Here is a 13,661-nt window from a genome sequence, read left to right as displayed (position 1 = left end):
AGTGAAACGCAGAAACAAGTATTACCCCCCAATGCTAGTTTACATTTTCTAATCAAACCGTGTTAAATGGGGGGGGGGGGGGGAGTGTGTTTTCCAAGAATAGACAGGAGGCTGATTACGTGACGCATCCAAGCGGAAAGGAAATCCGGACAGAAAACCGTCTCCTGTAACTGAAAAGCGGCACCAAGCTGTAGCTCCGCCGTGAGCCAAGAGATAAATCGCAACTCCAGCCGCTTCCCTTCGCTGTCAACCAGCCAATTCCACTCACCCCGCCCCCTCCCCCCACTTTGCCAATTTTCTCTTAGCGCGTGCGCACATTTCTCCCTGAGTGTCACGAGGGACAGGAGGACGGCAAGGGGAGAAACCACGCAGTCCTCCGCAGGCGAAGTAGATCTGCTAATGTCCTACTTCCTGTTTGTTTCCTTGCGTCAATAGTCCGCGCCGCTGACCGCTTCCTGGCTTGGTGTCGCTTGCATTTTTCCGTAAAAGAAACGAGCAGAAGACAGAAATGGCGCTGCTAGTGAGGGATCCGTTGGCTTCTAGAGCGGAGTTGGTGTTGCTACCGGCTGGAGGTGGTTCAGTGCGGAGTTTGCTGTGCGCCCGTTGCGAGGCACTGGTAAGTAGGTGTCTGTGCAAGTAGTGAAAGGAGATACAGGGATGAGCTTTTGTTTCCTTTGTGTTTTTTCTGTTTGTAAGTGAAGGGGATAGGCTAAAGAGTATTATGAAAGTAGATTTTACACTTCCCGCCACACTGAAGTGTGTGCTCTGCTAACAAAATACCATCGTTGTGTCCTGTTCAGGACAACTTACTACTCACCTAGTTATATATCGATAACCTATTATTACCAATGAGTATTGGAAAATTGCCCGCAAGTCTGTATTTTGGAGCGTTCACACTTTTTGTTAGTCATAGTTAACTGATCTTCATGATGTACTTAAATTAATATTTTTTCTTAGTACTTTCATTTTTACCGTTTCTTCATTTATTGTCTTTCTCACAGAGACTAAAATAAGGTTACAAAAAAGTAAAAGCCAGCAGTATTTAAAATATACAAACCTTTTACAAATAGTGACCAAGCATTAACAATTATGACAATGAGTTCCTAAAAAGCATTCTGTAGAGTAATACTAGAGTGGGTGAATTGCTGACCTTATCAGTTAAGTTATTTCACTAGATGGTATCCACAATAGGTGTTCAGGTGTGCTAATCTTGCACACTTTCAGAGCAGCACTTTCAAAAGGTGTTTATGTAAATGAAGCTGTTGGTAGTGAATCATATCAGGACATCTCCTGCATCCTCCTGATATGTGCCTCCCAGGCCACGAAGGATTTCATAGGTAATTGTTAGCACCTGGAAACTCATGAATAACAAATGAGGCTACTGCAGTATAGGCATAATATGTGAAGTCTGCCTTGCTTGCTGGTAATAAAAAATAATCAACTTCAAAGTTGTCTCTAGAAGTGGTTTCATTTTCTATATTGCCCCTTCCCAAGGATCTGAACACGCTGTAACAGCTTAAAAATAAAATGTCCACAATAAAACACATTATTTATGTTAAAGTTATCTCACACTTATATAACCTTTAGTTACTGTTGAAATGCCAGGCAAAAGGCAACGTGCCACAGGAGGTGGTGGCGGCTACAAGCATGGAAGGCATCAAGAGGGAATTAGTCCATCAGTGGCTATTAGCCACAAGATATAGATAGGAACTCTCAGTCTGGGGCAAGTGCTTGGGGGGGGGCAACAGTGGGAGGGCTTATATTGTCCTGGCCCCACTGCTGGATCTCCTGATGGCACCTGGTTTTTTTGGCCACTATTTGACAGAGTGTTGAACTGGATGGGCCATTGGACTGATCCAACATTGGCTTCTCTTATGTTCTTAACATTCCATTTGTTTTTGTAATGCTTTTTCCAGGCTGTACACAGGGTCTGACTTTAGGCTTCAGAAAGGAAGTAGTATTGTAATTAAGTAATTTGGAAGTATGCTATTCTTCCAGTACAGTTGATCTCTGAGAGGTGTCATATGAAGTATTGGATGGGAAGGTTTTCTAGAAAAATGCACAAAGATCTTAGTTACTAAGCAAATATAGTTTACAAAAATGCTGGAAAAAAGAGATGCTACCTGAATATTCTGAAGTTATGTACTGAAGTCAGTGCAAGAGGAAATAAATATATGGATTGCGAAATTGTGTCCTGCTCATCTGCTATGAGTGATCATTTCTTTGGTACCTGCTTTCATACAATCATTCTATTTTTCCCCCTCATGTATATCACTATAAACAGATTCTTTCATTTCCAGATTTGTGCTTTATTTTATGGTCTAGGCTGCATAATTGATTACGTTTTTGTGTTCAGTACAGAGTCTTGAATCTTCCTGCTACCCTTGAGAGGACTGCTAGCATGTTATGACCTTAAATAACAGTGCAATTCTATGCTGAGCTATTCCTGTGTAAACTCACTGAAATCAGTGAACATTGATTGAGAGCCAGTTTGGTGTAGTGTTTAAGTGTGCGGACTCTAATCTGGGAGAACCGGGTTTGATTCCCCACTCCTCCACTTGCACCTGCTGATGTGACCTTGGGTCAGTCACAAGTTCTGGCACAGCTGTCCTTGAAAAAGAGCCGTTTGTGTCAGAGTTCTCTCATCCCCACCCACCTCACAGGGTGTCTGTTGTGAGGAGGGGAAGGGAAAGGAGTTTGTAAGCCGCTCTAAGACTCTAAGTGACGGGCGGGGTATAAATCCAGTCTCTTCTCTTCTTCTTCTTCTTGATTGGAGTGACTCTGTATTGGCTTGTACTGCAAGTAACTTAAATAGCAATTATGATATACTGTTGTAACTAAAACAAAACATTTAACAATGTTTTATTTTTAAAAACTTCTGTCTAGGGATTTGAAAAAGAGCACTTCTATGTCAAGTGTAATGGCCGATGTGTTAATTCTGAAGATGTACTGCAGGATGGAGCTGTCTACAGTCTGGAACCCAGACTGTGTGGTGGAAAGGGAGGTTGGTTCACTGCTTCTACTTTCTGCTGAGCAAGAGCTGCAACTTTTAGACAAGAGTCAAATGATACTCTCTTTCACGCTATCTCTGCAAGTAGCTTACAGCTGTAGCTGTGAAATGTAAGGCTCGTTTCCAGCTGATCTATAGCTATAGGACCCAGAATGCTTTTCCTTTAAAATGATACCAAAGCTACTTCTCCGCTCAGTGAACCCACTGTGCAGCAAATGAATTGGAAAAGGGCTACTAGGCTGATTCTTGCAAATAAAACAAGATGTATTTTGCTTTAAAAACATTTAAATGAATTTTATTACTTTTTCTGCTAGTTTTCTCTTGAAGCCTAAGGCTGGCTTTCCATGGTGTGCCTATAATCCTAAAGTGCATTACGTGTCGTGTTAGAATTTGACTGGATGAACTTTCTCTTCAGGACAGACCTTCTTTCATTATCATTGCTTTGTAAACCAAGCAATTCACTTGGTCCAGTGATGCCACACCTGGCACTGAGACTCCACATGAAACTAATCAGCTGTTTTTATGGTTTTCTTTTAAAAAGAATTTTATTTGGCTACTGAAGTATAGCTACGTAATTTAAAACAAAAGTGGGCATATGTACATCATTGGAAGAAGGACATTCCAGATTCTTGGAAATTACCTCATAATTTCATTCTGCTTCCTGTAAATCTGGAATTATTTAGTTCTGTGTTTGGAGTCACTGGAAAACCAAAAATTCTTCTTTCAGTCCTGCTTAGAGATAATGTATTGGCTTAATTACCCTCACTGAGTATGTTGTGATCAAGTGATCTTTCTTTGTTCTGTGATTTAATTAGAATTATATATATTTATGTTTTGTAAATAGCCTTGCAAAAATTTACAGACTTACAAGAGCCAGAACTTCTTTGCAGCACATGCTTGTTTTCTGTGGTACATTTTCATAGGCTCCACAAACTGTTTTGATATGCCTTTCAAGCATTCCAGTACTATTCCATTGGTACAGGGAGGATTAGTTGACTATTGCTAAGCAGTATGCTGATACTAATACTTATTATAGGTCTCTTTAGACACATGTTACACACTTGGGCAAAATACTGACAATGGCAAGACATACAAATTTAAATTACTTCACAGAATGCCAGAGGTCCTGGGCTGCCTCCACTACATTGCTCAAGTGTAATCCAGAGCACATGGTCCCCTGTGACCAGTTGTATAGTATGTTTCCTTTAAGTGCAGTGAATTAAGCAAGTTTGTGGTTAAATACAAGCTTCTCTGACTCTAATTACTGGATCTGTCTGTACAAAGAACAGATGTAGAGACTAAATTTAGATGAGAGTGTAACATAAACATTCTTCCAATTTTACTTTTCCTACGTACAATTATTAGAGTTCCAGAAGAGCTTTGACTTGATAGAGGGTGAGGTTATGAATAGCTTGAAATAATGTAATTTAGACCATGGCATTTTAAACCTTTACAGTTTTGGTCTCAGCTGAGGATGGTTAAACGTTAATAATATTATCACATTCTAATAGTCTGCCTATTAGGGAGCTGGGGTTCTCATTACTGGAAAGCCATTTTCTTTAAATTGAACAATGTTTTAATTCTCTGGAGGGTTTTCTGATTCTTGTACTTCTGTTGCTGATATCTATTGTTGTTCGTCCTAGGTTTTGGATCTATGCTGCGAGCACTTGGTGCACAGATTGAAAAAACAACCAACCGAGAAGCTTGTAGAGATCTTAGTGGAAGGAGGCTTCGAGATGTCAACCATGAAAAAGCGTAAGGGTTTTTTTCCTCTTGGACACTGAGTTGATCCAAGACTTCCTTGAACACTTCTGCAAGAGGCGTTTTGACAGATTCTGCTTTCTTGCTGGAGTTCCCTGTGCTCATGTCAAGCTGTTATGGAGGGCCCCACTGGTCCTCAGTAGTGGCTTTTTGGAGAAAGGGAACCAAGGAAACTGCTGAGAGAAGACGAAGGTGGTAAAAATTAATTTCCACATTCTCACTGTTTGCAGAAGCCGTGGATCATCCCACAAAATAACCATATTTCACTGTCACTACTCTTCTTTGGGAGAGAATGCTTCAGTTTTTGTGGCATTAAAGTATTCAGTCAGGAGCACTGTAACTGGTATGAAATATCAGAGCACTTCATCTCGTCTTCATCTAAGCTTCAGAAATAATCCTTTCTCATTAGCTTGGTTTTAAAGGGCTGGTTAAAGTGTCTGTGTGTTTCCAATTTCTGTGTAGCTGCCTTGGACCAGTAATGTCCTTGTTGCCAAGTTCTGCCCTGAGCTTACTTATACAGCATCTTTACAAAGTAACTCAGTTTTAGAGGACTGTACCTGCTTGGTCACATTAATCAACCCACATTTTTAGTGGTATTTACTGCTTGTACGTAATTTAAATACTGCTTGGAAGGAGTGTTTAGAGTGAAACTAAGAAGGGTATCAGGATAATTTTTTTTTAATGGGCAGACCTTTTTTAGATAAAGGTGTTCCTTGCTTGAAAGCCAGTCGAATCCGACTCTAGGGTTGCGGTGCTCATCTCCGTTTCCAAGCCGAAGAGCCAGCGCTGTCCAAAGACATTTCCGTGGTCATGTGGCCGGCATGACTAAACACCGAGGCGCACAGAACGCTGTTACCTTCCCACCGAAGTGGTACCTATTTATCTACTTGCAATTTCTTGCTTTTGAACTGCTAGGTTGGCAGGAGCTGGAGCCAGAGACGGGAGCTCACTCCGTCATGCGGCACTCGGGTCTCGAACTAACCGACCTTCAGGTTTGCAGTTCAGTGTCTTAACCACTTGAGCCACCACAGCTCGCTAGACCTTTCTTACCTCCTAAATTTTTCTGTAATAGCAAATGGTGAGGACTATGCTTTTACACTGTCCTCACCTTCCTCCATGTGACACTTGTCCAGGTTCACTCAGTTCTAGCAGGTTTTCAAAGTTTATGCAGGCAGTTTGGAGGAAGTTTTCCCTTTGCACCTAGGATATTTGCTCCAGGCACTAAGTGGCAAAGATTAGTGTCTGGAAGATTCCATACCTATTGCAGAATTTGACATACTGAAAAGTATTTGATTTCTTTCCTTCCAGAATGGCTGAATGGGTGAAGCAGCAAGCAGAACGTGAAGCAGAAAAGGAGCAAAGGCGCCTAGAAAGGCTGAAACGCAAACTTGCTGAGCCAAAGCACTTTTTCACTAATCCAGACTATCAGCAGCAGTGTCATGAGATGGCAGAGAGGCTGGAGGACTCTGTCCTTAAAGGTAGTACTGAAAACATGGAATCTGGGATTCTGAGTAGCTGATCTGCTTTATTAGAAGCCCTAACTATGTAGACACTACCATGGTCTCTCATGCTGCTAGTCACTGTTTTGGTATCATAGAGTCTTGTTTATAGAAGCTTTTATAATCTGAATCCAGAGGTTTGGTTTAGCTGGGACTCCATAATCTCTTTTATGGTTACATGGCTGGCAGATTAGCTCAGTGGTCTTCATCGCCTGTTTGTAAAAGTACAAAGATCATGTACTTACAAACATGAAAAGATTTGCTATTGATGATTCAAATTTAAATTTAATGGGGTTCACCTTGGTGGTTGTTCCTGGACAAATTCATATCAGCTCCACTAATTTCATCCAAAAGGCTGTTTTTAAAAAAATCCTCCTGATAGCATTACCGGAGTTTCAGTAAATGGCGTAACAGAGTACCAGTGGCTCACCACTCTGTATATTGGCTATATGGGATCCGAAACCATGAACAAAAAAGATTAACAATTAGCATGTTAAATGAATTTTGTTTTTTGAGGATTAGATTTAAGGCAAGGAATGGAAATTTAACCACCTGTCAAATTGTTATGGGCTCTTTGTGGGTAGTTTCTTCATTTGAGCATAAGAGAACATAAGAGAAGCCAATGTTGGATCAGGCCAATGGCCCATCCAGTCCAACACTCAGTCACACAGTGGCCAAAAATACCAGGTGCCATCAGGAGGTCCAGCAGTGGGGGCTGGACACTAGAAGCCCTCTCACTGTTGCCCTCCCCCCCCAGCACCAAGAATATGGTGCATCACTTGTCCCAGACTGAGAGTTCCTATCTATACCTTGTGGCTAATAGCCACTGATGGACCTCTGCTCTGTATGTTTATCTAATTCCCTCTTGAAGCCATCCATGCTTGTAGCTGCCGCCACCTTCTGTGGCAGTGAATTCCATGTGTGCCTTGCACACAAAGTGTGAGTTCTGAAGTGGTGAGAACTCAATGAAGTAGGAGGAGCTGAAGTTTTGTATTTCTCTTCAGGAATGCAAGCATCTTCTAGCAAGATGGTGTCACCGGTAAGCACTGAAAATCGAAAGCGCCCAAAGGAGTCTGGAAATGGGGCAACACCTGAGAAGAAAAGATGTCTTTGGTAAGCATTATAGTACTCAGTACTTACAATGTGAGAAGGGCACATTGTAAGAAAACATCAGAAACTGCTCTTTTTAAAGTGGAGGGTGAGGAAGTATGAAACAGTTACTGCTTAAAACTGTTTCACAGAATCTTCAGCAATTCAGCCTGCTGAATTCTCTGTTCAATATAGCATTCAACAGAACTGTAGGTTAATTTATTGGATTAAATCCAGGTAGTCAGCTGTGTTGGTCTGAAGCAGTAGAACAAATCTAGAGTCCAATGGCACCATTAAAACCAACAAAAGTTTATTCAAGGTATGAGCTTTCATGTGCATTTGCAAAAGTGCCTTGCACACAAAAGCTCATACCTTGAATAAACTTTTGTTGGTCTTAAAGGTGCCACTGGGCAATTTATTTTATTGGATTAAAAAAAACAATAGCCCTGCAATATAACAGTTCCATCCCATGAGCTGGAAAGGTTAGATACAACAGTTTAATTTGAGTTGTGATGCTTTGTGAGCTACTTGTAGTTGGATTGGAGCTCTACTGATGTATCAGATTTATAAAGTTGTGTGCTAAGAGGCACAGGGCTACCAATACATCATCTCACTTATATTCCTGTTAACATTACCTAAATTATTTGGCTTTCTGTCATCAAAACAAAAGCTCAGACTTCATAGGCTTCCCAGCCATGCCTGTGGGGCATGCACGCTCTTGCCTGTGACCCACATCTCTTAAGCCTGTTGTGCCTTTATCAAGACAATAGCTGAATACTCAGACACTTATAAAATAGATTTCTGTTGATTGTGACAGGCTGGGGATGGAAGGATTGGAAGACCCTGATAGTTCTCCAGACAGCACTGACAGTGAAGGTGATGAAGCCCCTATTACATCAGGAAGTTGCAAGGCTTCAACTAGCGACCATTTCAAAATGGCTCCAAGCACAGGACAGTGGCCTTGTGGTTCAGAGGATTCCATAAGTTGCAGTTCAGTCTCTGACACTGCAGAGAAGTCACAAGAGGAAATGGAGCCTGCTGGGAAAGATCTGGTAGAGGAGTTGCCTAGCAGTGGAACTGCTGCTGATGAGAACTGCGAAGCAGCCCAGACCCTGACGGAACGAGAGCAAGCAGATACCTCAAAATCTCAGCAGGCTGTGAGTCAGCTACAAGACTGCGTAAGTATGATCAAGTATTTCTGACTGGAGATGGACTTGTTTTGCTGTTTCAGTGCTCTGTGCATCTTTTAAAAAGAGATCTCTGTGTGTGAGATAACATGGTTCACCTTGTTAACCGATGCACCTTCCTGGTTACACTGCAATATTATGCCAACGCAACACAGCTTCCATAACGACACTTTCACTAGCATTAAGCAAATCAGAGTTATATTGAAGGTTTGTGCAAAATCACATGTTCATGTGTCTGCCATGTGTTTCCACTTTCAGAAGGCTCTGAGGAAGGCAATAAAACACAGGAATTCCCCAAATCCCACCTTGCCTAAAGCACCTAGAAACGCTGGCTCTAAATTACAGTTAAGTTTGCAGCTGCAGCTCTGTACCCAATATCAGGCATACTATTTATTGATTTTTTAAAATTTAAAACACTTTTATGCCACTTTTCCACCCAATCGGTCCCCAAGGCTGCATATGTAAAAGCACTAAAAGATTTGAACAATTAAACATTTAAAATTATAAAATAATTCAATAAAAGCAAACAGCACCAGAACCAGGGAGGAGGGCCAGTATGGTTATTGGAGGGTATGCCAGACAGAGGAAAAAAATTTCACCTGGCGGAAGACACTGTAAGAGGGAGACAGATGACTCCCCCTGGGAAGAGAGATCCAAAGTTTTGATGCCATGATTGATACTACACTCAACTGGCAGGGGCAAATGATGCAGAGCCTCCAAAGATGACCAGAGTGAATGGTTAGGTTCATATGGGAGAAGGTGGACCCTTAAGGTATGTGGGTTCTAGGCTGCACAGGGCTTTGAAGCTCAATAGCAGCACACTGAATTGAGCCCAGAAGCAAATTGGAAGTGTAGATGGAACAAGACTGAAATGATATTGTCTCTACAACCCACTCCTGTCACCACTCTGGCTGCAGCATCAGCAGTCTATACGAACTGCAGCTTCCAGATTGTCTTCAAGAGCAACCCCACATAGAGAATGTTGTAGTAATCTTAATCTAGATGTTACCCAGGCATTCCCCACAGTGGCAAATCTTTCCTGCCAGGAAGGGCGACAGCTAGCTCATTAGCTGAAGCTGGTGAAAGGCACCCCTGGCCACCTCTGCCGCCAGTTTATCCAACAGGAGTCCCAAATTCAAGAGCACTCCTGAGCTGTGAACCTGCTCCTTTAGGGGGGAGTGTAACCCCATCCAGAACGGGGGGTAATTCATTTCCTCGGTCAGACCTTCTCCCCCCCACCAGTAGCACCTCCATTAAGTTTCAGCTTGTTGGCACTTATCCATTCTGAAACTGCTTGCAGGACCACTCATTCATGGTTTCCACAGCCTCCATGGGATTTGCTGATAGCACAAGATACAGCTGAGTGTCATCTGAATATTGGTGGCAACTCCGCTAAAATCTCCAAATGACTTCTCCCAGTGGCTTTACATAGAGGTTGAAAAGCAAGGGGGACAAGGTGCAACCTTGGAGAGTCCCAGAGGCCAAAGGCCAGAGCAGCTGTCCCCTGGCACCACACTTGTCACCCTCAAGATGGGACCAAAATCACCACAGAACGGTGTCTCCCAGTCCTGAAAGGTGATCTCGAAGGATACCATGATACAATATTAGTGTTGTATATGTTATGGCTCATAAGATTCTTATATTGTGTTACAACTGTGATCCTTTTCATATACATCTAGGAAAGAGTCCCATTAATCAGTGGTAACTCACCCATTTTCAGATCAGAGGGTTTTGGATTAAGACATTAAGAGCTGAACTTTAGTTTTAAAGGCAACTTGTCTGCTGTTCCACAGAGCTTCTGTTCCTCTGTAAAAAGTGTTTTCTGTACAGACTCCTTGCCAGTGTTTTGAGATTCAGACCGAATTCAGTATTACTTTAAAATATACCAAGGAATAACATAGTTGAAGGATTCACCATGTTGGATTAGCCTTAAAGCAAGGGTGTCTTTGCCCCCTAACACAGGGTTGAGTCCAAAGCAATTCAGATGAACATGATCAAAGTAGGATTAGAGGAGTTTCATGGAGCAATGAACTTGCAAAAGAGTCTACTGGAAGTTTTCTTTCATAGAGATAAGACTACAAGCACTATTGACAGCCATGGTGGTGCTGCTTTGCCCACTGTATACATAACTGTGGACCGTCATAAATTAAAATTATAGATTGTTCTATCACTGCAACCAAAACATCCACCACTTTATTTGGAGGATTTACAATAGCATGCGTTGAAAGTGTTTGAGAGCCACCATAGGACTTTTAATAGAGCTTATCTTGGTTACTCCTGATTTGTTGGAAGGAAGGGAGGGAGGGATATGCATATATGTGCACATGTGTATTGGGGGAAGGAATTCTCCATTGCCTAAGAGGAAAGCCTCTCTAGGAATTGAGATTCTCTCTTTGCTTAATTAGAAAACATAGCAGGTGATATTTCTGCAGGGTAACCACTTGCTATGATTACAAGTCAACCGAAGGCTTTAAATGAATGATTGTAGATTCCCAGGGAGGCTTCTAGTGGTTGCTGAAGCTCTGAGGTTTAGACAGATGGCCCAGACCAACAGTCAAGCTGGCTGTTGGTTTGCTCTTGAACAAAATGAGACAGATGCCTTGGGGATCCACAGCAACATGAGCCCCAGGAATATTTGTATCCCTCCCCCCGCCCCCTGTAGCAGCTTTGCTGAAAGTGAATGCTTTGTCTTTTGTAGTGTATAGAAGCACACTAAAAACTTTGTGTTTCTCTCATTTTTAGGAAACGGCAACAATAAATCTGCTGGAATTCTACTCTGTAACTGAACTGGAAGCCCTTGGGTTAGAAAAGCTGAAACTTGAACTGATGGCTTTGGGACTAAAATGTGGGGGCACATTACAGGAAAGAGCAGCAAGGCTTTTCTCAGTGAGAGGTCTGACTAGAAGCGAGATTGACCCTGCTTTATTTACAAAGTCTTCAAAAGGGAAAAAGAAATAACCTGTACTGGAGTTTTTGATACTTAGGCTTCAAGTTTTGTTATATTGGTATTTGTATAATGCCTTTTTTCAGTGTTTTGGAAAATATTGTGTTTTCACATCAAAAGTAAGGGCTAGAAATCTCTGTGCCCACATTTGCCTCATCCTTGATTTTTCTGCCTGCACCATTTGCACTGGAAGACCAGGGTCAGATGCTTCTGATCAGGAAGATAGTGCTTTGAACACACTGCTTTCAAAGTGATAAGTTTGGGGAAAATAAACTGTCTGTGAACAACATTCTAAGAGATGGGTAGTAGAAGGGAATGGTTGCTATTTGGAGAGAAAATGCAGTGAAGCACCACACATAGTAAAAAAAAAAAAGTAAAGCCCCAAGCTTCTGACTTCATAATGAATCATCAGTCCATTAGCCTTGTTCATCTTCATCTTTGTAACAATAAAATAAAGTTGAAATAGTAATAAAATTTGAACTTTGAGGGAGAGCTGTTGCTGCTTTCTGTGTTCTAGCTCTTAAAAGTACTAGCTTTCTTGCTTTGATAAATGAAAAAATATTACTGGAAACTGTAGAACAGGTAAGATGTCCTAAAAATGGTCTTTATATGTAAAAAGTAGTAGAAAAATATTTTCATGTTAAAGATACTAGAACATAAGTAGAATAGCTGTCAGTAGTTCCTATGGAACAGGCTTGTCCTATTCTCTCTTTATTAGATAAGAGGAAAACACTTTTTTCATCTGTTAAGGCTTTTATGAGTCTCTTTGCCAACTAGAACTATCGCCTGTTTAAAAATGCTGAAATTAAAACTCAGCTAGTTAAGATCTTCTACTTAGGTTTATGCTGACTAATACATCAGTATTGGTTTTTCCACTTCCACCATTCTCCACTGGTAGACCTCTAGCTGACTTTCAAATGGAAAGGCCTTTGTTCTGCCACTAGAGGTCACTAGGTACCAACAAAACTTGTGAATAATTCTAGAAGCTATATTTGTGAAGTCCAATGATCCATTACGATGGTTTCATTGTATATTGTATGATGATGTTTTTGCACAGCATTATTTCAGTGGCATAAAAGTAGGAATGTAGAGCATCCATGTGTTTCTCCATTCATGTTAATAATGCCAGAATGGAGCATTCATAGGATTCTAAAAGAACCTATGTGTGTAGGCTCACATACTTAATTTCTGTGCAGTAGCAGATATGGCAATCTACTGTTGTGTGTAGCTCTAGCTAAGAGCTCCCTTCTGACTTCTAACTGCATTTGATTTACGGAGACTTCAAAGACAGGGCAGGAAGCAGCTAGGCACCTCTGAGCCATGCTTCAGTCCAGCTCAATTGAGAAATCCCCTCTCAGACAAAGCATTTTGTATTGAACTATAATTGTCATTTGTCCTTGTGAGTCACTTTGGGGGTCAGTCCTTGGTTGAAGTGAGATAAAACTACAATAAATAGTGAAGAGTTCATAACACTTGTCCAACTAGGGGAGTAATTCACTAATTGGATTTCTGCCTCCCATGCAGCGGTAGGAGGCATAGCAGCCCATGTAGGAAGTGTAAGGGTAGCCCTTTTTGTGTTTAAGACTTTCGGGAGGAAGGCTGGGGTGGATAGGGAGTTGATATATTTTACTGCTACGAACACTATATATTTCATTTCCCATTGACTGTACTATGACTAATGATGCAGATGAAGGTCATTATTTTAACTTACTCATCTCTTTTGAATGCCTTGTGCACGTAGTGGGCTAGAAACTAATAACAGTTGGTAACTAACTTGTATATTAACATGTACAGGGCTTTTTTTTTTTTTTAGAAAAAGCCCAGCAGGACACATATGCTCATTAGCATAATAGGCCACAGCCAACAGCAGGAACTCATTAGCATATTAGGCCACACCCAAGATAACACAGCTCATTAGCATATTAGGCCACAGCCCATGCCTTCCCTTGGCTTGCCCAGGCACCCTGCAGCTGTGGGGCACCTGGACAAGCCAGCCCTTGGACAGGCTGGGGAAGGCACGGGGAGGCATTTAAATGCCTCCCTGATCCTTCCAGGGCCCCCCCGGCCCGCCCGCCTCAGAATCGCTGGGGGGGGGGAGCTCGCCAGGCCTTCCCTCTGTAGCCACGCACGCAGAGGCTTTGGCTGTAGTGGGCGTGGCCAACAAGCCAGCC

General features: G+C 41.9%; 1 protein-coding gene across 1 annotated transcript; it reads left to right on the top strand.

The window, feature by feature from the left end:
* The first annotated feature begins 455 nt into the window (after window positions 1-455).
* SDE2 (SDE2 telomere maintenance homolog (S. pombe)) lies at window positions 456-11,945 on the top strand. Its single transcript, XM_015428976.1, has 7 exons — window positions 456-616; window positions 2,887-3,004; window positions 4,654-4,765; window positions 6,080-6,249; window positions 7,275-7,383; window positions 8,177-8,537; window positions 11,289-11,945. The coding sequence occupies exons 1-7, from the start codon at window positions 509-511 to the stop codon at window positions 11,502-11,504; spliced, it is 1,194 nt and encodes a 397-aa protein (XP_015284462.1). The 5' UTR covers window positions 456-508; the 3' UTR covers window positions 11,505-11,945.
* Window positions 11,946-13,661: the final 1,716 nt, after the last annotated feature.

The sequence above is a fragment of the Gekko japonicus genome, unplaced genomic scaffold, assembly GCF_001447785.1.
Source record: "Gekko japonicus isolate JY-2015 unplaced genomic scaffold, Gekko_japonicus_V1.1 scaffold1056, whole genome shotgun sequence".
NCBI lineage: Eukaryota > Metazoa > Chordata > Lepidosauria > Squamata > Gekkonidae > Gekko > Gekko japonicus.
The sequence above is the reverse complement of the archived record's forward strand: the minus strand, read 5'-3'. Positions and strand labels throughout refer to the sequence as shown.

Bases quoted from the DNA above. Each gene is read 5' to 3' on its own strand.
- SDE2 (XM_015428976.1), top strand. From the start codon at position 509: ATGGCGCTGCTAGTGAGGGATCCGTTGGCTTCTAGAGCGGAGTTGGTG. The intron at 6,250-7,274 runs GTAGTACTGAAA...ATTTCTCTTCAG, and splicing joins GGAGGACTCTGTCCTTAAAG to GAATGCAAGCATCTTCTAGC. The intron at 7,384-8,176 runs GTAAGCATTATA...TGATTGTGACAG, and splicing joins GAGAAGAAAAGATGTCTTTG to GCTGGGGATGGAAGGATTGG.